The sequence below is a fragment of the Acanthochromis polyacanthus genome, chromosome 7, assembly GCF_021347895.1.
Source record: "Acanthochromis polyacanthus isolate Apoly-LR-REF ecotype Palm Island chromosome 7, KAUST_Apoly_ChrSc, whole genome shotgun sequence".
Taxonomy (NCBI): Eukaryota; Metazoa; Chordata; class Actinopteri; family Pomacentridae; genus Acanthochromis; species Acanthochromis polyacanthus.
In genome coordinates, this window is record NC_067119.1 from 9037077 (window position 1) to 9062630 (window position 25554).

The window sequence follows — 25554 nt, forward strand, 5'->3', positions numbered from 1 at the left end:
ATTTGCTGGCAGCACATTTGTATTTAATATTAGTCCTCTCTCCTCTTGGATTGCATCCCTGTCTGTTGTCCAGCACTTGCAAACTTCCCTTCACAGCTCAGACATGAAATATGTTTACAGCAGAGGCCGCAGGGCTGTTGGGATTTAGCATGTGGCACTCAGTAGTGACTTTATGGCAGTTTATTTTTATGTAATATCTCAATTATATCCCCATTGGGACACGCACACAGACCCTCAGTGGTGAGTTTATGGACACCTTATCTCACTTAATGGTGTTTGTTTTAATCTCCTGAGGCATCACCATAACGGGCCCTGTGCTGTGTCCGCCGTGCGCAATGGTGAGGTTTCCTGTGACCTTATCGCACTTTATGGCATGGATTTTTTTTTAAATGTCCTGTGTGTGGTGGTGGAGAGGGTGGAGTGGACAGCATGACATCTCAAACACAACACCGGAATATTATGGCCATTACGTAACGCAACTTACGGAATACTCCACGGGCCAATTAACGGATTTTTTTCTTCTTCTTTTTTTTTTTTTTGCAACAATTTCAGTAATCTGCCCGGCCTTGCGTAACGCCAGGGCCCTGGATGCGCTTTGCGGGAACAGATGCGCACAGGCTGGCATATCTGGTAAATGGATTGTAAACACGGGGCTGCCTATAGGCCTCGGCTGCCTCAGATATTATTCTGATGGAGAAGAGCCACCTTCTCTCCCCGCCACCTGCAGAATGCGCAAGTCTATAACAGCCCACTGCAGCCCCGTGGCCTCTTGATTTATTGCACTGCACACACATACACACACACGCACACACACACACACACACACACACACACACACACACACACACACACACACACACACACAAAGCAGATAGCAGCGGGGATTTTTTTTTGCCATAAATCTATTGCATATTCGTGCAATGGCAGCAGGGAAAATTAAGCAGTTCTGTCGCTGCGGTGGTGGTGTTGGTGGTGGAGGAGGAAAAAGGCGCATGAAAAATACGCACAGTGGCCTGGCAATAAATAACAGACGGCGATTGATCCGTATTGATTCGGATGAAGACGCACAGCAGAAATTCCGCTCAAAGGGTTGCTTACCTCCAGCGTTCGCATCTCTTTTTGTGTCAAGTCGTTGGATGTGGCACATTTGGTCCGTAAACCCTCCAAACTAGAAATGCTTATGTCTATCATGTTTTGCACCAACTCGCACTGCTGCAAGGCTTTCTGCAAACTAAGATGCTGCTCCTCGCTTTTTGTCATCTCCTCGTTCATAGTTTTGCGAGCAGTGGACGTTATATTTTCCCTTTTTGCACTTTAGAAAAAAAAAGAAATAAGGAGGGAGATGAAAAAGAAAAGGAAGAGAGAGATCAATTCAGGAAAGAAACGTGGAGGAGCCCACGGAGCAGAGCGACCTGCAGAACGCCATGAAAACGAGATGTTGGAGGTTTAGAGACGCGGTTTGAGCCGTGAGAGAGTCGACTCCATTGCAACAACAGTCCTCGTAGTTCCTGCTGTTTCATCAAGGTGTCTCTGGGTTGTTGTAGGGATAAGAAATAAAGAAGAAAAATCATATGAAGATACACCGAGCGGGATGTGCACGGTTCGCCACAGCATCCATCGGGTGCCCCTTTTCGTTTCAGATGGATGTGGGTTTTTTTTTCCAAATTAAAAAGAAAAAAGAAAGAAAGAGAGGAGCTGCTCAGCGCATCCTAAGCAGACGAATCGGGGAAAAGCCTGGTGGTTCTTCAGATTTGCTGATGTGTGGATTGGATGCAGGTACTCCCTGTCTCCCTTGGCAGCAGCTGCATCCCGGTTCGCTCCCACCACACCGACATGTTTCCTGTCAATCAAACCCACAGCAACAGCATCGCATCGCCCAGGCACCGCCGCGAGGAGCAGCTCTCGCGAGATTACGGCCAAGAAGCGCGGTGGTGGTGGGGAATTCAGTATCCAGGCCTGGATGGATGAGGAGTAGCGCTTTTCACATGTTTGGGCTAAAGATTGGAGGTTTTCTTTCCTATTTTTACTGCATCTAACACACTCCTTAACCCTTAAGATCGTTTTCTTGTATTATCTTTATAATGAGAAGTTTTTATCATTTAATATTCCAGCTATTCCTCAAGAAAGATGCTGTTGATGTCATTCCATTTAAAATTTTAAGGTACCTTTCATATTTTTAAAGAAATTGTAATATTTATATTACTACCCTAAGCCCCTAATCACTGTTAATATCATACAAGAGGTGATGCAGTGCACAAACTTGGAGGAAAAGAGTGGGAAAATGTCAACAAAATGGATGTTGACATTCTTGTATTATTGTTCAATGTAATATTCTTTTTTAATCATCAAAATGGTCAAAATCTGTTATAAAGTGAAAAATAAACATATTTCAAACATGCAATCATTCTTGTGTGGACAAAAATAGAATACAAACAATAATACAAATGATTATTCTGAACCAAAATGACAAAAAATGTCGTTTGGTATTACATAGTCTTGTGGAACAGTTACTCTGCATTTGACTGCACATATTGTATAGGCATGGCAAATAAAAATCTTAAAATCTCTTGAAATATCACGTCTATTTTCAGGTAGTCTAGTATAACCAGACTGTTCTCTGGTGCTTACATGGCACTGTGCAGAATGGTCTGGCTGCACCTCATTATCATGCTGTTAGTAGACAAATACAGCTCTGGTTTGATTTCATTTCTTGGGTGGAGTTAAGTGAAGGATGCTGCAATGGTGTCCCCTCAAAATGGTGAAAGTGGAATTGTTTGGTTGGAACATCTGCATGCAAGGGGGGTGGCATTATTATCAAAATGGCGAAGTGGTGCTGCTTTACCGCATGATTTAAATCCTCTGCAAAACTTGAAATTTTCAGTGCGGTAGGTTGCTGCACAGAGGTCGTTGCTGTGGTTTCCCATAATAAAGGGTTTTTTTGAAAACGATAGAGGAAGGAGAGGAGTAAGTGTGTGAAATGTGCAGCCAGTGGAAAGTTTGTAACCTTAGTCTACAATCCGGGGGAGTCAGACAAATAAAAGCGCTTAATGTTTTTTTTTTTACGCTGCTCTCACTTACAAACTTGATCTCAATGAGACTACCTCATTAAAGTTTCTACAGCAACAAAATCAGGTCTTACAAGAAAAACTAAATACACGAAACAATCAAAATTAAATTATCTTAAAATGACAAAGGCTGTGAATTAAATTGCCATGTTTTGTAATTTGCTAGGCAACCAGAGGTTAAGGATGTTTCAGAGGTGTTGGTAGACAAACTGGAAGTTCCCAGGTGATTAAAAAGGAGAAGAAATCTATTCAATACATGTTTCTGACACACACATCTGCTTTTTGTAACTATATCGAAATGTTGCCGCTTTACTTTTAAAATACTCAATGCTTTAGCATCAAACTCCTCAAAAGTCCTTAAAATAAAGCAGTCTTAGGAGTAAAAATACACAATTAATGTAACTAATACATCAAATTGCTTTGGTGCCATTCAACCCATTTGACTCATTATAAACCCTGCAGCATCCAACCACTGTCAAAGGATTACAGTGTTGACATTTTGCAAAACTACAGACAACGCTCACAGCTCATGTCACTAATCTGTGATGAGGGATGAAGACGGTGCTTCATTTTTGGTGGGTCACAGGGAAAAGCTCAGGATGTTGTGAGCCTCTTTCAGGTACTGAGAGAAAAAATACTCCAGATACAGATGCAAATAGTTAAAGGCCATGATAGTGCTACTAGAAGACAAAAAAATATCTCAACAGAACGAAAAAATACTTGCGAAATCTGCATAGAAAAGGTGTCAAACCTGATGTATGCTCTAAGAATCAAACATTAATGAGGTTGATGAGAGGCAGTTTCTCAGATTGTGAGGTTGCAGATTGAGATTTTATAGTTGCTTTGTGTTTTAAAACAGGATTCAAGCAATATATTAAAACTGTCATGTGAAAAATGGGATATTGAACTAAAATACATCTAGGAATAGAAAGAATAGACTTATTTTTTTTTTTTAATTAATCAAATATCTTCATATAAGTGTATAGAATTTTTACACAATGATACGCCTGCATACGTCTTCCTTTTTTATTGTTTGATTAGTCATCAATAGTGAGATTTTTTTTCTCTGTCACCTGCAGAGACTTAAACCAGCACTGGATCTGGCTGCACAGACAGACATATGAGTGCACTGAGCTTGGTTTAATCAGTTTACTTTCAATTCTTGAAAAATGGATTTGTTCAGAAATGAATTCATAAGTGAGCCAAAAATATGTGCATGCATTGCACGCAATTGCATACATGTTTGTGTTATTTAGAACATATTCAATTGCAATTTTCATGCCACTAAACTTCTTTTGCAGTGGGATCCCCTGTGAGATCCCACTCACAGGAGCCGACAACGTGATCTGATTGGTTGTACGCGATGACGTTGACGCACGTTTTGTAGTTCAGGGCGCCAAACAAGGCTAACAACGTTGTGGCTAAAACTCTTATGCTGAAGTGTTTAGCTCCGCTTGGGGTTAAGTTTACAGTTGACAGGAAACATGGCTTCGACGAGTAAAGCGCCGGTACAGAGCAGAAACTTACCCTGGTGAGCTGACCGTCTTTATTTTTTCACAAAGACGAATATAGTTAGCGCTAGCAAGCTAATATGCAAAGTGTTGATCCAAGCTAACTGGTAGCTGCACTATGTAGGATTACGTCCTCTATGTACTTACTTGCCATATACATATAACATTAAATATTGGCCGAAATTGTAACGTGAATGTTAAATTTGAGGCCATGAGAGCTTCTCTTTAATTCGGCGTATATAATATCTAACTAGCACATCCAGCATCGCCTTTCTGCCACTTCACCCAATTGGCTCAACGGAAATGCTGCAGCGTCTGACAGCTGAGAAACCGCATGAAGATTGAAGTTTCCTTTATATAGTCGTTGATTCGGCAATAAATGTAGACGCCGAATTAAAAAGTGACCGTCAATTATGTAAAATTTCTAATAATAGTGAACGTCTATTGCGTAAGTAACCAAATGTATTTCTAAATTGTTTTAAAATTGAAAAAAATATAACTAAGTTCGGTGCGTAATTAATAAAGTTGATGATTGTGTGCTGTACAATTTTGAGTAATCACAGTAACTACTACAATCAGGTATAGATTGAAAGTATTTATTACTGATGACAGTACTGATTGATATTTTTCTGCTTTGTATTCCAGGGTTGAAAAATACAGACCACAGACACTTGATGATTTGATCTCCCACAAAGATATTCTAAGCACCAGTAAGCATGTGGACTGGACACTACGGTTTAATTAAACTGCACATAAAGTCTACCTCAATAAACTGATAAACATGTGTAATGATAACTGCCCCTGCTGTCTGTAAGTTCGTCTTAATCCTGTGTTCAAGTGCAGTTGTACTAACTAAAAAAAAGTAAGGATGTGGAAAACCGTTTTTAATGTTCTCATCAACTATGTTCCCTTGAATTTCTGACTTCTCTCTTCAGTCCAGAGGTTTATCAGCGAGGACAAGCTTCCCCATCTGTTGTTCTACGGCCCCCCAGGAACAGGAAAAACCTCCACCATCCTCGCCTGCGCCCGGCAGCTGTACAAGGACAAAGAGTTCAACTCCATGGTGTTGGAGGTACATCATTCTCCTTACAGGATTTTGAAGCATAAAGATATGAAGCTTTCTGACTCCTTCAGAATATTTGATATTATTTTAAAATTGGACTTTTTTGGATTTGCAGCTAAATGCATCTGATGACAGAGGTATTGATGTTGTACGAGGTCCCATTCTGAGTTTTGCCAGCACCAGGACCATCTTCAAGTAAGACAAAAAAAAATTTGTATTTACATTACACAAAAATGAACATTCTTAATGCATTTTCTTTTAAACTGCCATTCAAAACTACACTGTAAATCCTGAGCTGCAGACATTTTACTGGCCTGTTTTTTTCCTTCAGGAAGGGCTTCAAGTTGGTGATACTGGACGAGGCCGATGCCATGACCCAGGATGCCCAGAATGCATTGCGGCGAGGTGAGCCATCTGTTCTCCCGGGCGTCACCTACTGTGAGCCACACGCCTCACTGAGCGGCCAGATAATTTGGCCGCTTGTGAATTACACCGTACCAGCTTGTAAACCTGGACGCCGTTCATTTAAAAACCAAAACCGACCACAAGATTTGAACTACTAATTAAGTGACTCTGGAACATTTTGACTATCATTTTAATTATCTAAACTCTGTTTTTCTTACAATGCAAGCTTGTGAGATTGTAAAACATACATTTTACTGGTCGGTACAGTTTTTTTGTTGTTGTTTTGAAGGCATGGGTAGAATAAAGGTTGATTGCAGCTGTAGTTAGTGCAGCTGCAGTATATAAAATTAGAATTTTACTGTGACAGGAGCAGAAGTCAAAGAATTTTTAAGTAATTTGTGACTGATTTGGAGAGAGCAGCAAAGATAATCTAAGAATATTTAACCTGCAGTATTGATGACTGAGCTCTGAAATTTCTCAGATGGTTTACACGCTTTTAACACATTGGACACTCAAGAAGTCACAAGAAACAAAATTCCACTGAACTGAAATGTTGTTTTAAAGTGTGTTGAATCGTATGACTTCGGTATTATTGTATCTTTCACGTTTCTTAGTTTATACCTGTTGTGTTTTTCTCCTGTCTTGTCTCAGTGATTGAGAAATTCACGGAAAACACTCGATTCTGTCTCATCTGTAACTACCTGTCCAAGATCATCCCGGCCCTCCAGTCTCGCTGCACCAGGTTCCGCTTCGGCCCGCTGTCCCCGGACCAGATGATCCCTCGGCTGGAGCACGTTATCCAGCAGGAGAGGTGAGCCAATCAGTGAATGCTGTAAATGTTTTCTTCTCCTTCTGTGGTTAAAACAATCTGGCATAGAAGGAGCATGCAGTGTTTTTTTTTTTTTTTGTAATGCATAATCTCTTAGACATAAAGCTAATCTGAACTAAAAAAAAAAGTTGCCAAAAATAATGCAGTACACATTGACTTTTACGTTCTGCTTGTTTTGCTTCTGGTTTGGGTTTTACAAGAATCATTGTAGTTTCTTTATGGCACAAAAAAAAATGGAAACACTGGTATTTTTGAAACAGATTTTTTCAAACAATGTGTTAAAGTGAAAAATTGATGTGAATGGAAAGATAACATTTTAACAGTCCACCTGGTTAATGTGTAAAGGTGTCTGAATTTCACATAACTACTGGGGAAAAGATTATGCATTTACAAAAGAGAAATCTCTTTTGGTCGAGACGTTATCCCATAATTGTGAGAAAAGGTGAACTTGTTTACTTGTTTACTACACTTAAGGGACGGCATAAGTTGGTTAAGTGTAAGTAATGTACATTTGAACATTAGCTTATGTATTTTAGAAAATATTGTGAAAAGTCTTCACTTTTTTGGAGAGATTTTTTACACAAAATGAAAAGCAGTGTTGCCATGGATACATGATACCAGTGTTTGTGTAGTTACCGAAGTCATACTGCCAGAAGGGGAAGACAAAAGTTTCATGCTGCAGGTTTAAGGTTCTGTCAGTATGAAATGAATTGCATGATAGCTGTTCGGTTACACACTGCAAACAGAAGTTGTTAAACACTAATTTGGCGTCTTTCATTTTGCAAACTGTAAACTAATATTAAATGGGCAAAATAATACTTCTTGTTGAATCGTTTGCATGTGTCAACAAATATTTAAGTTGATAATTAGGTCATAATAAATACATTAAGTCAGCTGGTGCAAGTAAATACGGCAAGATTAATAAAAGATTAAACTTTTCTCATAATTACCAGATATGGCCTTCATTTCTTAAAGTGGAAGAAACTACTTAATGATAATAAGAACTATTATCTGTTGTGTGTTTGTACTACTTTTTCACTGTTAGACATCAATGCATTCAAGCTTAAATATTACACAGGTAGCACATTTTAATGTAATATTGATTTAACAGTTATTGAAAGAGTGAATCTTTTTGTGGCAGCATTGATATAAGTCCAGATGGAATGAAGGCCATTGTGACCTTATCATCAGGTGACATGAGAAGATCACTCAACATACTGCAGGTACGATCATTTCATTGTGTTTTAAAACAGACAAAGTATACATTTATTCTAAGATTATATCCTCATTGTAGAAAGTTAAATCGTACTGATGGTTTCTTTGATTTCAGAGCACCAGTATGGCGTATGGGAAGGTGACAGAGGACACGGTTTACACCTGCACAGGTCATCCCCTCCGCTCAGACATCGCAAACATCCTCGACTGGTGCCTCAACAAAGACTTTACCACAGCGTACAGCCGTATCCTTTACCTCACCTAGTTTTCAGGATAGTTTGCTCAGAAAACTTTCCCTAAAAATAGTGACAATCTGACATTTAGCATTCAGACTTTTGCAGTCTTGTGAGCCAGTGTGTTTTTGATATTATTCTGTACAATGCAGAGAAAGCTAAATATCTCAGCCTATATATTGAGCACCTTACTTGATTGCAACTGATGAAACTTCTTCAGGTTGATGAGACTTGATGGAAACTCGATAAATTCACCTTTATCCCATTTACAAATATGCCATAAATGTCTTCCATGATTTTAATAAGTCGTTTTTGGATTTTATCAGCTAAACTTTTGGAAATTGTTAAACAAAACACACACTAATGGTAGTTCAGTTTGCGATCTTGTAGTTCCTTAACGTGCATGAAACAGAAATCCTTCAGCTGAAGACTCTGAAAGGTTTGGCTCTGCATGATATCCTCACCGAGGTTCATCTGCTCATACACAGAGGTAAGGACTCCAGAGCAGACAACGTTTTCAGTTTGTAAATCAAGGTGAAAATAGTTGTCCCCTAAAAGAACAGTTACTGAGCTGTGATTGGTGAACCTGTACTCATAGGTTAAATCCTTGTGCTGTCTAATGGGGGTTTAGGTATTTGATATTGTGTAGGGTGTTTGAAATTGTGTAACTGTATTTGAAGGATGTAAACTTTTTTGTACTTTCAACTGTTTTTCAATACAAGCACCGTAGCTTAGCACAAAGCAGTATCAAAAAGTTCCAAGATTGCACCTATAAAAAGCAAAAACCGTATTTAGTTTAAATTTGGCCACCATCCCCTTCCAAGTATTCTTGTGCAGCCTCCTTGGAACGCTCCGTGGAAGTCCTGTTCTGTAAACATGTCAAGCACAGTCTCAGCTGTTTCCAAACGACAACCCTTCAACTTGAAATTCATTTTGGGGAAGAGACAGAAGTGGCAGGGAGCCAAATCTGGCAAACGGGGTAGGTGAAGAGCAATGATTGTGTCAGTGCAGCCAATGTACTCGTGTGATTACAATGCACTATGAGCAGGAACATCCTCAAGATGGAGAATACAGTTGCCACAATGCTATACTTTAGATCATGTGCCGGATGTTCTCCCTCAGACACATGAGGATGTTGGACTAGAACTTTGCATTGACAGTCTGATCCTCGAATTGAAAGTCGTAATGAACTGCTACGTAATGTGGAAGAACATGTTGAGCATTGTCTTGGTGTATCCTTGACCTGGCATGCCTTGTTCTGACTGCAGGCTTTTCTGCTGCAGACTGATGTTTGGCTTTCTGGGTTGTAGTCATAGACCAGGTTCATGGTGAAACTGTAAATGTGCATACACTCAAACATGACTCAAGAGCTACTTCTTGCATAGACAGACAGATAGATGGATTGATTTAGCTGCTTATGTAGTTGCTTGCCTGCTTGCTTATTTGAATACTTGCTTACTTAGTATCTTACGTACTTACTTACTTTATTCATCTCCTTGGGAGTGTTCAAGAAGCCAGAATCTGAACTTAGGTTGACAGTATGTAGGAGAAACACCAGATCTGAATAAACACGTCGTCCTTTAGACTGGGATCGGTTGATGTGTACCATCTACGTTGATGATGAGTCATATTAGTTCTTTGCGTACGTTGAGGAGCCTGACAAACAATGGAAGCTCCTTATTTTAGAACCAGTATCGTTGATAATCTTTTGCATTTCGAAAATCTGGCAATAATTTTGTACAAGATCAAATCTATTTGTTGTCCTTTCTTTCAAGTGGACTTTCCTCCCAATATTCGAATGGTTCTGCTCATCAAGTTAGCTGACATAGAGTAAGTGTTTTTTCTCCTACTTTACCTCTTGAGTAATTCCAAATAGTCACATGTTAGTAACCTAAAGACATCCACGTGTTGGGAAAGAGCACTTTTGGACGCATGTGTCATTTCCTCAGGCACCGGCTCGCATCAGGAACCAACGAGAAGATCCAGCTGAGCTCCATGGTTGCAGCTTTCCAGGCAGTGAGAGACCTCGTGGTCAGCGAGGCTTCGTAGATACAATACCTGCTTCACTCCACGATGAAATTATGTCTCTTGAATGTGAGTTACAGCCACATGAAGAGAAATCTTGTTGATATTTAGTGGGCCACAGTTGGTGCAGCTCATTGCTACATCTCACATGCAGCTAGTATTTTGCAAACCGCTGTTGTACTTCTTGAAGAGAAACATCTTACTATGCTGTTTTGCTGCTGCCTTTGTTACTGTAACTAAAACCTTTAAAGAGTTTCTCCTTGTGTGGTGAGCAGCGATGCCATGAAGAGCACAGAAAAGATAGATTTTCTTGTCAAACTGGGGATTTCGCTGATAACCTCTTGCGCTATTTGAGAGACTCAGTAAAAATCACCAGTTAGTTGTTTGTTTAGGGGGGAAAAAAAAAGCTGTCCTTTGGTGTCCACTGCATGATTGCCCACCACACTGATCCTACAGTGCAGCAGATGTCTGGAACAAATGCTAGCAGCTATCTGAGTCACTCACATCTGCATACAAACTAAGCGAGATGGAAGACAGTCGTTTGTAGCTGTAGCACCAAAAAACAAACAAAAAAAATCCATCCTTTGGGCACTTACTTAAAATACGAGCTGGAAAATGCAAAATCTGATTCTGCGACCAAGAAATAAGAATAATAATTCTTGAACATGTACATGTGTTTTAATGTTTAATAAAACTTTTTTCCTATAAGTCCAGTTTTTGTTATCTCATATTAACATGTGCAGATACAGTAGTTGTGCAGCTTTATAATGGTAAACAGGAATTAGAAATGCATATACATTTTATATTTACACAATAAATTAAGAGTAAAAAAATGGTGATATTCAAGTCAGATAATCCTGTGAGCAATGAGTTTATGCATTGTATTACTCTAGTAGTGCAATAAATCAAACCCTTAGAGTAGGAAGGTTGCATCTAAGATTCTCTTCTACGCTCGAACAAGCTTTGAAAGCATCTCAGAATGGAAAAGGCATTTTTAGTACGAGTGGAACTCACTGCAATGTCAGCCGTGTGCTTCTGTTAGTGTAGGTTTAATATTCCTATATGAGGTTCCTGTCCCACTCCTCTTCGTCAGAGGAGCTCCAGGCGTTGAGGCGTTCGGGGAGGTTTCTGTAGGTGAGGTACTCGAGGATCCTTTTGGGGAGGGGCAGCGCCTCGATCTGGTGCGTGGAGACGGAGTAGCGCAGGATGGATCGGCACAGGTGGCGCAAGCTGGGTATCGTCCTGGGGGCCCTCCAGAACCTCACGTGGCCGTCTCTGGTCCTGCCAGGAGAAAACAAAAAGACTTGAGTCAGTGTTGTAGCAATGCGGTGGCTGAAAGAGCTGGAAAGGGCTAAAATTTCAGTTTCACATTTGTTACTTAAAATTCAGAAATGAAAGTTGTTTTCAGTTTAGCGTTACGGCCCCAGAGATGAGATTTTGTGCATTTAATAGTTACATTATTTGAGGCAACTAAATTTTAGTTGAAGAATTCTCCAATGAAATAGCAGCTTGTGCATTACTTTCTGCTAATAATCCCACAATGCAATGCTCTGCCTTTGGGTTATTCCATCTCAAATCATCAGGGCCCTTCTGTTCGACCATCTATGATTTTAAATGATAAAATATGGATATTTAAAATGGTATCAGATTTCAATACAAGACAAAACATGTTTAAAATGTGTCGATGGGCAAATTAACCGAGAGAAGTATTTGATACATCAAGCTAAGATTTTCCATGTATCTAAAAATAAATCAATATTTTATGCCTTAAAAAATTCAGAGATTGTTGTGCAGAAACTGTTCTTAAAAATTGCTCATTTGATATGGATTGATGCATTTTCAAAGTGTAAATATCAGCCTGCCACTATAGGAGTTAGATTTAACTAAATGATGATCACTGCTAATTATAAAAAATAAGTGCATGAGGGAGTGACTTTGGGCATGTCAATTAAAAAATATGCAGTACATTTAAGCATCTTTCTTTATATGCTTTAAATAATTTATTCATTTATTCTTCATCCCAATTCAATGTTATAAATACCAAAAACTGCTCATGAAATATTTCAGGAACCAAACTTAACATCCTAATTGTTTCCCGGTGGACCTTTCTAAATATTCATGTTTTTTTCTTTGTTTTTCTGAACTGTTACATGAAACTGAACTAAATCCCCAGTTGTGAATCTGTTAATCATTAATCATCTAAATTGTCACTTGTAAAGCAATTCATTGATCATTTTAGCTTTCTAGTTTTGCTTTGACTGAGAGAAAAAAACTGTTTGGAGCATATTTAGCAGACAAATGGCCAGTGCTTCCTTTAATACTTCACTAATCCTCGTCTCTATTACTAATAGGCGCTGAATTTAGCCACCACTCTCCACAAGTTAAAATTCTCCAAGCATTATGAGCTTTAGATTCCAATATTAAAAACTGGTGAAAGCTGGAGGATTTTTACCCTGTAGCCACGACTCCCCCTTGTGGATGGTAGTTGCAGCAGAGTCCGTTGGAGCCTCTGTCTCTCTTCGTCTGCATCACCATCCCTTTCTCTCCGAGCTCCCAGATCCTGAGAGCTCTGCAAACAGGACACACTCGTTTGAAACCACTTATGTGACACAGTGGAATGTTTTCATGAAATCGAGCCGCTAGAAAAAGAAAACTCACCTGTCGTCAGTCACTATGGATAGGTGCAAGCCGTTGGGTGAGAACTGTATTGCTGATATTTGGTTCAGCACAAAGTCTTCAAAGTAGTCACTGCGGATTGAAAAAAACAGAGTCAGAGAAGTTTTTTAGAAGGACATGACCTTGTACTTAGCAGTGAAAGTCAAACGTTTCCCACAATATACAGACAAACAAGGAGGAGATGCAAAAAACAGATTAGACGTGACGCCGGACATGACACACTTTCAGATGCTGTGTCAGATGTAAACAGCTGTAAATGACTATTCTAGTTGGAAACGGCTGATTTTTAATGGAATATCTCCATAGGGGTACAGAGGAACATTTCCAGCAACCATCACTCCTGTGTTCTAATGCTACATTGTGTTAGCTAATGGTGTTGGAAGGCTAACTGATGATTAGAAAACCCTTGTGCAGTTTTGTTAGCACATGAATAAAAGTGTGAGTTTTCATGGAAAACATGTAATTGTCTGGGTGACCCCAAACTTTTGAACGGTAGTGTATAATCCGAGTTCAGCTGCAAACTACCCAACACTGAGGTCAATGACACTGGAAATGTGGGAATTTTCTAGTTCCATTGTTTTTAATCTCAGTTGTAAAAGAGGAACTGACAACATCTACATGAAATTCCTCCATGTTGATTCTCTTTCTCCCCTAACTTTCACTTTTTATATTACTGTGGACTAGTTGTAACATTACAAATATTCACCAAACCTACTGAGACATACTATGCATCCAATAATGACAGTGAATGTAAATGAGTCCTTTTCACCGTACTTTTACTGACCCAGGAATCGGAAAACGTGTCTTATACACACAACATTTTGTGTAGCTAAATGTATCTATTTAACAATAATACTAGGAGCCATATGGAAAATGTCATTACAATCCAAAAAAAATGGTTTAGCTTCATCTGAACGGTTTTGTCAGGTCAGTAATGTCTCTTTAACTCCCTTCTTAAAAGATGTTTTTTACCAGAGAGCCTTTACTGATTTTGTCTGGGTGACCTCACACTTCTGAATGGTAGTGTAGGCTATGTGTCAAACGCATTCCATTCAGAGTTTGCAAACTCAGTGTAAACTTACACCACGGTGGCCAGCTTCTCTGCTGTGTACGGGTCCCAAAGGTCGATCCACCAGCTGGAGCTGCTGACGGCGGCGGCGGCGGTGGCGAGCACCGATCCGTCAGGGGAGAAGTCGCAGGAAGATAAGAGGCAGAAGGTGTAATGTGTTCCTCCGACGAGGTTCCTGATGAACGTATACGACCGTAGACTCCACAGGCACACCATCTGATCAAAGCAGAATCACAGAGGGGTAATGAGGCCTTGTGTCCTGCTGTACGGACTGATTTTATTTTGAAAATTAAGAAAGCTGAGGCTCAACATCACGTTTTCTCCAAGTTGCAATGCAAGAAAATCTAGTAATCTGAGTGTCAGTGTCAACGGGACACGCTGAAACATGCAGACAATCGTTTAAAGAGTGACTTTGTTCCTAAAGGCTGCTATTACACAATGTTAAGCTGTCTGTTCTTCTTTGGAAATGAAGGTGTGAAGCGCTCCAAATGTCTCCAAATAAAAAGATGCTGAACTTTCTGTCTACTTCTAACATCTAAACACAGCAGCAGGTGAAGAATATATCAAGAAGTGTCTTAAATGTCATATCTAACTCATCTATTCAAATTACTTGGTGGCAAAAAAGCTGCATTGTCGGGCTACCCATGAACAGAGGTTATAGTCCATGTTCTGAGTCTGACCCACGGCCATTTGCTGCAGGTCCTTCCCCTATTCTTCTCCTCACATTTCCTGTCTCTCTCTCCACTGTCCTCTACAATAAAGGTCAATAAGGCCAAAAAAAATAACTTAAAAAAAAAAAGGCTGAATTGTTTTGCATAAATCATCAAGGAAATCCCCTTCGAACAAAGAGGTAAAGGGTGAAATGAGTGTAAAACGAACCAGACGCTGGATCACGTTGTGTTTAAAGTATGTTCTGTTTAAATCACTTTCGCAACAGAGAGGAGTGATTCATTCTCCTGAACAGATAGACTGAATATTTTCCACTTGCACAACATGTAGCATGTAAACTCAGAGCACAGCCTGCTGCCTTTTCACCTACTGCTGTTGCTTCATGAAAACACAGCTTAACCACTTCGGTTGTTCTGTTTCCCTGGTTTTTTTTTCTCCCTCTCTCACAATGTTTCCCATCTCTGACAAAAATAAACTCATCAAGATCACGCATGACGCCTCCTTCGCACTCCCATCCTGTCACATGTGAAAGACAGAACCACCGCATGTCCTGTGCTGATAAATGCAAATCAACACACAAATTTACTCTTTGGGAACAAATTTTCCTCTCCATTTATGGAGGCGGAAATTGTCATTAAAGCAAGTGATTTGACACAGAACTGGCTGAAAATAACTCCCAAAATCATGTCAATTACATTATAAACCATTAAAAACAAGGATAAAGGGGAGCTTTTGGACAGAGTGCAGATTTCAGGCATTTAAAAATGCAGAAATAATGCACATTTTTTGTGTTTCTGTTGTGCTGTGTGTCTGTTGCTGCTCTGAATATAACACAACATACTTGAGCATCAACTTACTCTGTCAAATCTGCCAACAGACGCGATCATGCTGCAGTCGGACGACACGCTGCAGCAGCTGATCCAGTCTTTGTGGCCATGAAGCACCTGCACCTTTTTACCTAAAAGACACAGAAAAAATCCATCTAACTGAACTGAATGAGACATGCAAACTTCTACTCCACATAACCACCTCCTGAAGGAGTAGAAAGTGAGACTTCTACATGCACAAACGTAAACATCTGTCCTCTTAGATAAGAGCAGGAGGTTTGGTTCAGTTGGGCTTCACAGTGATAAAACAGATCGTTGGCGTCTGTCGATGTGAATACAGTGTGAGAATCAGTTTGCAGAGCTGCTCAGCGATACGTGACTGTGAGCGTTTAATGGGTTTTTGTTTGCAGAGGGAAGTTCAAGGTGCATTCAAGCATGCTGGGACATTTGACAATCCAGTCAGCTGCAGAAAAGGAGGGTACTTGTGGGCAGTATTTTCTGAAAAAGACAAGTAATGCGGAAATGTCTGCATCCTGAATGTAGTTGTAGTTGTTTTGTGTGTGTGATGGGTAAAAATGCTGATTAGCGTTTCCTAACGCTGAAAACGACTTCTTTAAATGTCTGGTCTTTCTCACAACTCAGAGCTATTTAGTCCACTGTCATAGAGAGGAAAAAAATGAAAATATTCAAACACTACAAGCTGGAATCTGAAGATTTTGATGTTGTTTTCTTCAAATAATGGTCAAATAGATCAATCAATTGGGCACTAATTTAAAAGTTGACAGGTAATCAATTAAATGTGACATTAGTAGCTTCAGATGCAGCACTGAAAAAGAGAAAGTGAACCTCATTTCACTGTTTTACAGAAGCTAAATCTTCAGTAACGTCCACCCTGAAGGTAAACAACTACAGTTTCCTTCAAGTATTTACCTATAAAACAGCATGTTTGCATTTCAGCAAGTTAACCTGAGTATCTGTCAGGACTGTTTGTGAACAGCACTCCAGATCACATGAAAACATTCACAAAGGTTAGCTGCTCTTAAAAAACTATCTGCACATACCTTTGTCAGTCAGATCCCAAACCCTCAAAGTCTTGTCCCGAGATGATGATATGAGTGTGAGTGTCCCATTTGGAGGGAAGACCAGGTTCCTCACGACGCCCTCGTGTCCGTGGAGGTCAAACACAGGATTACCTGAAGACGCAAATGAAAAGTTATCTAAAATCTGCATTTTGTCTCAGCACAGCACACACTAAGAAACAAAACCCTCACCTGTAAACACATTCCAGATTTTTATCACCCCGTTCTGCAGGCCGGTGGCCAGAAGCAGGTTCCTTTTGGACGAGGTTTTAGCCGGACGCGCCGCTGCAGCTGATTTTGGAGGTCTTGGGCCGAACGTGAGGCCCCAAACTGGTTGACCACAGCTGAAGCTCTTGTCTCCTCGGTCGGTTTCTCCGTTCTGGTTCTCTCTGCAGGGGAGAGGAGCAGCAAGTGCAATAATGTAGGCGGTGTGAGGCTAAATTTGGTGATGAAATGACGGTGCATTTAGGTGTTTCTGCAAATACACTACCGTTCAAAAGTTTGGGATCAAATGTCATTATTTAAAAAAAAAAAAGAAAAGAAAAGAAAAGCAGTTTTTCCTTAATGAAGATAACATTAAATGAATCAGAAATACAGTGTAGACATTGTTAATGTGGTAAATGACTATTCTAGCTGGAAACAGCTGATTTTTAATGGAATATCTACATAGAGGTACAGAGGAACATTTCCAGCAACCATCACTCCTGTGTTCTAATGCTACATTGTGTTAGCTAATGGTGTTGAGTTGAAATATTTGGATTTTTTGGTCATCTGAATGGTTTTGTCAAGTCAGTAATGTCTTTCAAATCCCTTAAAACACATTTTCACTGGAGAGCCTTTCCTGATTCTACATGAGTTTTTATTTATTTATTATATATTTTAACCGTTCCTAGCCTGGAAATGTATTTTGTGGGGTCTGGTGTTTATTATATCCTTTTAGCTTTTATTTCTGTCTTTACAAAATGACCTTGCGCTGAGCACAGGCGTGTGCTATGTATGTATACATTATGTACAGATACCAGATCACGTGACCTAAATATGTCGCAGACAGCGGGAACTGAAGGGACTCAGAAACACCTCCACAATTTAATCAATTGTTCCTTGCATCATTTCCGTTGACTACGTCCTGATAAGTCCACAGCGGTCAATTTGTTGCAGGATCACAATCATACAGACAGTAGACAGCTGACAGCAGACGTAGAGTTCACTTGTTGTCATAGTTACAGTGACGCTAGTTTGAGTAGTCTTTACACTGTTTAGGAGGTTAGGAGCAACCACTGTGAAGGTAGATGAAAACAGGGAGAGATAATCAAAAAAGGTCAAGCCAGCCCATTTAAAACCTTCAAGACAAACAATGAAATCTTGAAATCAATCCTGACGCAGACAGAAAGTGAGTGGACGGAGACCAGTGCTGCTGTTATGTGATCTCACTGAGCAGCTGCAGAAGAGACGACGGCTTTATGCCAACATTTAACAAGTTACAGCAGTAACTCTAACAGAGAGGAAATAAAGGCTGAAGTCATTTTTTTAAAGCTTTTTCAAGTCTATAGGAGAGAAATGTGCCTGTAACTCAGTTAAGAAACTGAAATGAGAGAATACAGCTCGTCTACTTATCAAAACTGAATGAGGTGTCGAAATTCACACCGAGGTTTTTCACCAAAGATTGAATGCATCAAGTCAAAGAGCCAAAAGTGCCGTCAGATTCATCCGAAAGGTCCAAACCTACCGATCACAGTCTGACTTTCACCAAGATTAAGATAAGTTGCTTCCACCCAGGTTGGGATATTATTCCAGCAGTTCAACAAGGGCTGCACTGAGTCTGCATTAACAGATGTCAATGCTGTCACTGAAAAAGACTCATAAGGAGCTGGGAGGGAATGGAAACACTTCTTTGACAATTTAAGTTAAATAAAGGTCATAATTAAATGTAATTCCATTTGCACAGCGGCTGTACACTTTTAAAGCAAGAAGGGAGAATATACTAGGGGTCCATGAATGCACCATGCAAGGATTAAATGCACAAGTGAACCTACTTTAATGGTTTAAAATCCCACATTTTGGCCTCCATAACATAAAAACTAGGCCAGAAACTAGTGTTAACAGTCACTATAGTATTTCATTATATATATATATATTTGACAACTTAAGTAAAATAAATGGTATAATTATGATGTTCCTTTTTTGTTTTCTAACATGCAATTGCATTTACCCAGCGACTGTTTGCTGTTAAAGCCAGAAGGGAGAATATATGAGGGACCACTGAATGCACCATGCGTGGACTCCATGTACAGGTGAACTTACCTTTTTGTTTTTTTATAGTACATTTTGAATTTCTGTAACATAAAAGTTTGTCTAGAAATTAGTAGTGACAATCACTGTAGTATTTTATTATATATTCCTGACAATTTAAGTTAAAAAAAATGTGTAATTATGATGTTTCAATTTGTAATTTAAACAGCGACTTACGCTGTAAAAGTCAAAGGAGAGAATATACGAGGGATTCTAAATTTTTCCTAAATTTCAAATCGCACATTTTGGATTTCTATCACCTGAATGTTAGTGTAGAATTAATGGTGAAAGTCAGTGTAGCATTTGTATTCTTGACAATTTAAATCAAACAAATGGTATAATTATGATGTTTACGTTGCATTTAAACAGGGGCTGTTAAAGTCAGAGGGGAGAATATACAAGGGGTGCCTGAATGCATCATGCGTGGATTAAATGCACAGGTGAACCTAATTTAATCATTGAAAACCCCACATTTTGAGCCTCAACATCAAAACTGACCGGAAACAAGTTGTGACAGTCACTTCAGTGTTTTCTTAAATATTTATATATTCTTTACAATTTAAGTCGAATAAATGGCATAGTTATGTTTTCTTTAAAAAAAAAAAACACAACAACATATAAGTGCTTTTGCACAGCGACTGCCGCTCTTAACCCGTTGCGCTTCAGTGGTTGGTTAATCGCTTAGAATAGCACATTTTGAGCCTCCATAACATAAAAACTAGACCAGAAACTAGTGTCAACAGCCTCTGGAATATGTTGTTATACATTTTAGATAATTAAAGCTAAATTAATGTTATGATTACGATGTTTCCTTATTTTTAAACCCGCATTTGCATTTACACAGCGCCTGTACGCTGTTAAAGCCAGAAGGGAGAAAATACGAGGGGTCCCTGAATGCACCATGCGTGGATTAACGGCACAGGTGAACCTACTCGGAGTCCAGCGGCCAGGCGACCACCCACACGATGCCGTGACCCATCGACCAGGCGAACCAGGCTCCGTCCGGGGAGAAGTCCACGCTCCACGTCTCGCATCCTGCCCGGTCCACCAGAGACGGAGGACGCCTGGTCTTGAGCTCCAGGAGCAGAGCGGGGTCGGACGCTGGAGGGGGAGGAGGACGAAGAAGAAGAACCGACATTTAAATGACCGCTCGATGGGGGGGGGATCGTCCTGCATCTTCAACCGCCGCTGCCTGGTTACGGAGGGTTTCCGTGACAACACAACGGTTACTGACGGATGATATTAATTAAAACAACAACAACGGACTCACTCGTCGGTTGCAGCTCCGCGTTGCTGTCAGCGGAGCACATCGTTCACATTCTTCGCTTCTTTTATAGGTTATTTTTTACGGTTCACTTCCTGATTCTGTCCTCGGAGGTCCATCAGGGTTTCAGGAAAACGTCCGTCAGGCAGCAGTGGCTCCTCTGGCACTGTGAAGAGAGATAAGAAATTAAAGAAAAAAAGAAAAAGGAAAAAAAGTGTTCGCTATGTGGAGAATGTTCCGCTGGTTTCCTGTTGTCTGACTCACTTTGGACCATCAGCCAGTGTTGCCCAACGTCGTCACGTTTTCTCTTTAATTACGTAACCTAAGTAACGCCTAAGCCACGCCCCCAAACCATTATACTGAGCTTCAACGAACACTGAGGTTCCCACTGCTTATTGTAGCATCCAGAAAAAAACTCTCTGCACAAGAAGTATGTGCATAAATTTAGAGGATGAATAAATCACTACAGAGTTTGTTATTATCAAACTAAATATAAAATCCTGGAGAAAAGCATCTCTACAGAGCCAGTGAAGAGAAAAAAAGGTAATTTTTATGCATAAGATTAACTTGAACTTGCTTCTACTGTAACTGCAAAGAAAAACTAAAAACAACAACAACAAAGAAAGATGGAAGAAGCTCCCAATAAGTATTTTTTATGCATTAGATTGACTCAGTTTTCAAATTTGGATGTTGCTTCTTTAACTGCAAAGGGAAAAAAAAGATGTAGTAATTTTGATTAAAAAATAAATTAATAAAAATAATGAAGAGACTAAAGATTGCTCCTACTGTAACTGCAAAGAAAAACAAAAGAAATTGAAGAAGCTTGACGTATAAAAACATTTAGCTTTTGTCACAAGATACACTTCATTTTTATTAATTTCTGATGTTGCTCTTACTTTAACTGCATAATAATAATAAATATAATAAAAATAATAATAAATTTACTTTCTGGATAAGATTACCTTTATTTTCATTTTTTAATGTTGCTCCTACTGTAACTACAAAGAAAAAACAAAAGACATAAAAAGTTCCCAGTAAGTTATTCTGATAAAAAAAAAATGTATTTTATGAATTAGATTAATTCTGTTTACACATTCTTATGTTACTCATATTATAACTGGGAAAAACAAAGAAAAAGGAAATCATTTTGATCAAAAAATATGACTTTACGCATATGATAAACTTTATGTTGAAATTTTGATGTTGTTCTTACTGTAACTGAAGAAAGAAGTATGAAACCCGCCATAAGTCCTTTGCATCAATAAAAATTACTTAATAAATAAGATCATCTTTGTTTTCAAATTTTGACGTTGCCCTTGACTTTAACCACGAAGAAAACAAACAAAAAAAGATGAAAGAAGCTCCCAATAAGTCATTTTGATTAATTATTGATTAATAAAATTATGAAAGACTTTATGCATATAATTAACTTTATTTTAAACAAAAATATGTTGCTCCAGCTGTAACTGCAACGTAAAAGCAAGAGGAGGTGTAAATAAGTTTTTTCATAAAATAAAAAATGTTACTTTACGCATAAATTTAACTTTATTTTCTATTTTTGATGTGGCTTTGACTGTAACTTAAAAATAAAAAATAAAAAGGAAGTAGCAACCAATGAATCAATTTGATTAAATAAAAAAATCACACTTTATGTCCATGACTAACTTTATTTTGAAATTTTGATGTTGCTCCTACTGTAACTGAAAAAAAAAAAAACTAAAAACATGGAAGAAGCCCCCAATGGGTCATTTGGTTCAATAAAAAATATATATATATATTTTATGCAAAAATGTAACTTTATTTTCCAATTTTGATGTTGTGAATACTGTTACTGAAAATTAAATGAATAAATTCTTTATTTAAAGTGATACAAAACACTGACTATTAAAAAATAAAAGTGTCATATGAAACATTTACAAATTAACATGTCTACAAACGTTGGCCTGGTTTGTCACCTCTGAAAGTGGGTGACTGTATGTGAACACATCGGGGACTGAATCAATCACATTTACTTCCATTAGACACTGAACACACGCTTCTAGTAATTTATGAATCCCACACATCACAGTTCTAATATTCTCACTTTCCAGATTATGTAAAAACACAATTTCATAACACAACATTGATTTTCCTTGTTACAAAAGTTAAAATAAAACACCTGAAGGTTTTATCATATGAAATGATGGCAGATGTGGAAAACTTGGACTGAACTGAAAATAAAAAAATGAAAATACAGCGCATGCGATTAGTCCTGACGACGACCGAGTAAAGAGTTTAAAAGTGAAAACAGAATCAGGCTCATGGGATTAATGCATTACCTCATCTGTGGATATGATTTCTACCTGAGTCACATCACAAATATTGAAACAACGGCGGTGAAGCGTCATCAAATCAAACTATGTGTCCTATTATAGATTTGATTAAGAGACTCCGAGTGTGAGAAACCACATTTAAATGATTAATAAATTGTAGTAATGGAAGGTTTAAACTCACAGCATAGTAACATTACTAGAACAGCAGCAGTACAGTTTCACACTGAATACATTTGGATGCAACTCTGCACTGGAATGATTCTAAAAATGCAGTGGAGCCTGTTCATTACTCATCAGCACTGATGTTGTTAAGTTGTGTTGTTAAGAAACAAACTGAGTCACTCTCTTCACATGTGCTTGAATCCAGGCCAGTTTACATGTACAGGACCAGAACAAAAACACTACAGTTTGGCATCAAAATTAACTTTGGTATTTAAGATGAAGCCTGAACTGAAAAAAAAAAAAAAACGCGGTAAGAAGATAACTCCGCTTTTTAGGTTGAAGCAGAAAGTCTGAGTTAACAAAGAGAGTTGTTTATAATTTGCGATACCTGTTACCTCTGACTGAGACTTTAGTTTCTGTCGAGCCGATTTACACGTAGAAACTTTGTTCAGGAAGATTTCTCAGTAGCTCAGAGGACAGGCTGCTTTTTACACAACCTTGTAAGAGAATGTCTGTCAGTGCTTTCAGCAGAATATAGAAACACTTCCTAGACCGATATTTTGAGGCTGTGGTTGAACATTTGAGAGTCTATCAGTGCGTTTGTTTGTGGTCTTGCTGTTTCTAGGTGGAAGCTGAATTAGTGAGGATGACTCCTGCTCCTGTCATCTCTAAGCTCCTCACACAGCTTTACCTGCACGTGAGGAAAATCCCTCCTGTAGAAAGCAAGTATGTTTGTCATTATTATAAAAAAAGATGTTGACCTGTCAGAAACTCATCATACAGAGTCAGCAAAATAATGTTTACACACATCAGGAAAAGAAAAACTTGCATAAATATTTCAATACCAGTTTTTTTTTTCAGACATCCCAGATTAATAAAAGTTATCTTTGGCCTCTACAGTTACAAGAGGTGCTCAAAGTGGAGGCCACTGGCTTCCAGACATTTCTGTTGATGCTCCATTCATGAGAGTAATGCCATCTGTTGGGAAAACATCGTACAACAGAAGACAGAGTTCATGATCTGATCATCATGATCTGATCAAACTTTGAAAGAGGTGTCTATATGTATAGAAGTACTGATACAAATGAAATATTTATAGAAGTTTTTCTTTTCCTAATGTGTGTGTGTGTACATTATTTTGGTCGACTCTGAACTTAATGAGAACAAAACTGTCATTTAATTGTTGCTCTGAAAGCTTCAGTAAATCAGTCAGCCCACAATTACTTCAATTCTACGATGTATGTCTCTTTCCTTTGACTTGTTATTTGTACAATACACGATGTAAATGACGGTGTTTTTTGAACCAAAGGCTATACTATGATGTTTTCTCAGACATACCATGTTACTCTGTTTGTTCTGGCCCTGGCTCTAAAAACGTCATAGTATAGCATGTCGCTCTAAAAACCTCTACCTTTGTTGGACGACATGCTATACTATGACGTTTTTAGAATGACATGGTACACTATGACATTTTAAGAGTGAAAAGTTTTCTGCTGGACAGTGAAGGGAGCTGATGCTGTTGTTAGCTCAGCCATGTTTTTTGGTCAACATGTTAACATGGCGACCTGTCCAGGGTGTCCCCTGCCTTCGCCCGAGTCAGCTGGGATAGGCTCCAGCTCCCCCCGCGACCCTAATGAGGATAAAGCGGTGTATAGTGGATGGATGGATGTTAACATGGAAATGGTCCAATTTCTGACTTTTTCGGCTTAAAATAAACCTCTCTCTTTTCTTGTTAAACTGTTTAACTTGCAATAGACTCAGTCCTGTGGCTGGTCCAACCAAAGGTGTTGTTGGGATCACTGGGTCGTCGTCCAGCCCAGAGGTCTTCAGAATTTAGCCTGATAACGACACCATTTTCAAGTTGGGTTATTCTGTGTTCCCCATTAGGCAGCTACACCAGTGGTATTTAAATTCTATTTAAAAGTAATTTGGGTGACCCACATTTTAAGTAGTCCAGGAGAAGAGATCCGGGTGCTGATGAGGACCGAAGGTTCAACCAAAACACCCTAAACACCCTAAATGAATAAGTAAGCTGAAGCTCATGGAGACAAGGCCAAGGCTTTGCAAAAGTGTCATCAAAGCAAAGGGTGGCTGTTTTGAAGAATGTAAAATACAAAATATATTGAGAGTTATTTAACAATTGTTTGTTGGCTACATAATAAACATGAGAAGTTTTGTCCAATCTTTTGACTGGTCGTGTACGTCACTCATGTCAGATTACGATTGCGGGTTCGAAAGTAGAATGTAAGGTCTTTGGTATGGAAAATATATCTATATCTAAATTAAGTTTAAACTGAAACCAATCCTGACAGTATTGAAAAAATACTGAAAATACACATACGTAAAGTGAAGTTCAAGATTGTCACTGAAAAACAGTCAAAATACTACAACATATCAAAATAAAGCTATTTATTTTATGCATTTTATTTTTTCAGCTTCGAAAGGAGCCAGTTGAGGTGGTTTGGCCACCTGATTCGGATGCCTCCGGGGAGACTTCCTCTGGAGGTTTTCCGAGCACGTCCGTCTGGGAGGAGACCCCGGGGCAGACCCAGAACTCGCTGGAGAGATTATATATCTCGTCTGGCCTGGGAACGCCTCGGGATCCCCCAGGAAGAGCTGGAAAGTGTCGCTGGGGGGAGGGACGTTTGGAACGACCTGCTTCGCCTGCTGCCCCCGCGACCCGGCCCCGGATAAGCGGGGAAAATGGATGGATGGATGGATTTTTTCAGTAGCAGTACAACTTGATCAAAGACAAATATTTAAACTTCAATGTTTTCTTTCTCAGTTCAGGTTATGTATTAAATGTTACGTTTTTGATACCGAACTATCCAGTCACTGCTCCGGCACCAAAAATGTAAAGT

The 25554-nt window shown here is 39.1% G+C and overlaps 3 protein-coding genes across 5 annotated transcripts in view; 1 reads left to right on the forward strand and 2 right to left on the reverse strand.

Moving 5' to 3' along the window:
- Nucleotides 1–1891, reverse strand: part of ksr2 (kinase suppressor of ras 2) — a 154186-nt gene extending 152295 nt beyond the window's left edge. For both annotated transcript variants that reach the window (XM_022209952.2, XM_022209950.2), the window contains exon 1: nt 1099–1891. In XM_022209952.2, the coding sequence (XP_022065644.1) occupies nt 1099–1272 (174 nt within the window). In that variant the 5' untranslated portion in view covers nt 1273–1891. The remainder of the gene's footprint in view (nt 1–1098) is intronic.
- Nucleotides 1892–4334: 2443 nt separating this feature from the next.
- Nucleotides 4335–11054, forward strand: rfc5 (replication factor C (activator 1) 5). Its single transcript, XM_022209954.2, has 11 exons — nt 4335–4596; nt 5222–5286; nt 5512–5648; nt 5755–5834; nt 5971–6044; nt 6696–6855; nt 8015–8096; nt 8204–8333; nt 8734–8811; nt 10097–10151; nt 10271–11054. Exons 1-11 carry the CDS (start codon nt 4550–4552, stop codon nt 10368–10370), a joined length of 1008 nt encoding a protein of 335 aa, XP_022065646.1. The 5' UTR covers nt 4335–4549; the 3' UTR covers nt 10371–11054.
- On the reverse strand, nt 11019–20584 carry wsb2 (WD repeat and SOCS box containing 2). Of its 2 annotated transcripts, XM_051951004.1 has the most exons (10): nt 20484–20584; nt 20226–20385; nt 19888–20056; nt 16859–17055; nt 16649–16780; nt 15618–15718; nt 14105–14307; nt 13005–13094; nt 12799–12915; nt 11019–11627 (listed from the first exon to the last, which is right to left on the reverse strand). In XM_051951004.1, the coding sequence occupies exons 2-10, from the start codon at nt 20263–20265 to the stop codon at nt 11405–11407; spliced, it is 1272 nt and encodes a 423-aa protein (XP_051806964.1). In that variant the 5' UTR covers nt 20266–20385; nt 20484–20584; the 3' UTR covers nt 11019–11404. The 2 variants fall into 2 exon arrangements, with proteins under 2 accessions (XP_051806964.1, XP_022065645.1); XM_022209953.2 differs by lacking the exon at nt 20484–20584 and having other exon boundaries at nt 20226–20467.
- Nucleotides 20585–25554: the final 4970 nt, after the last annotated feature.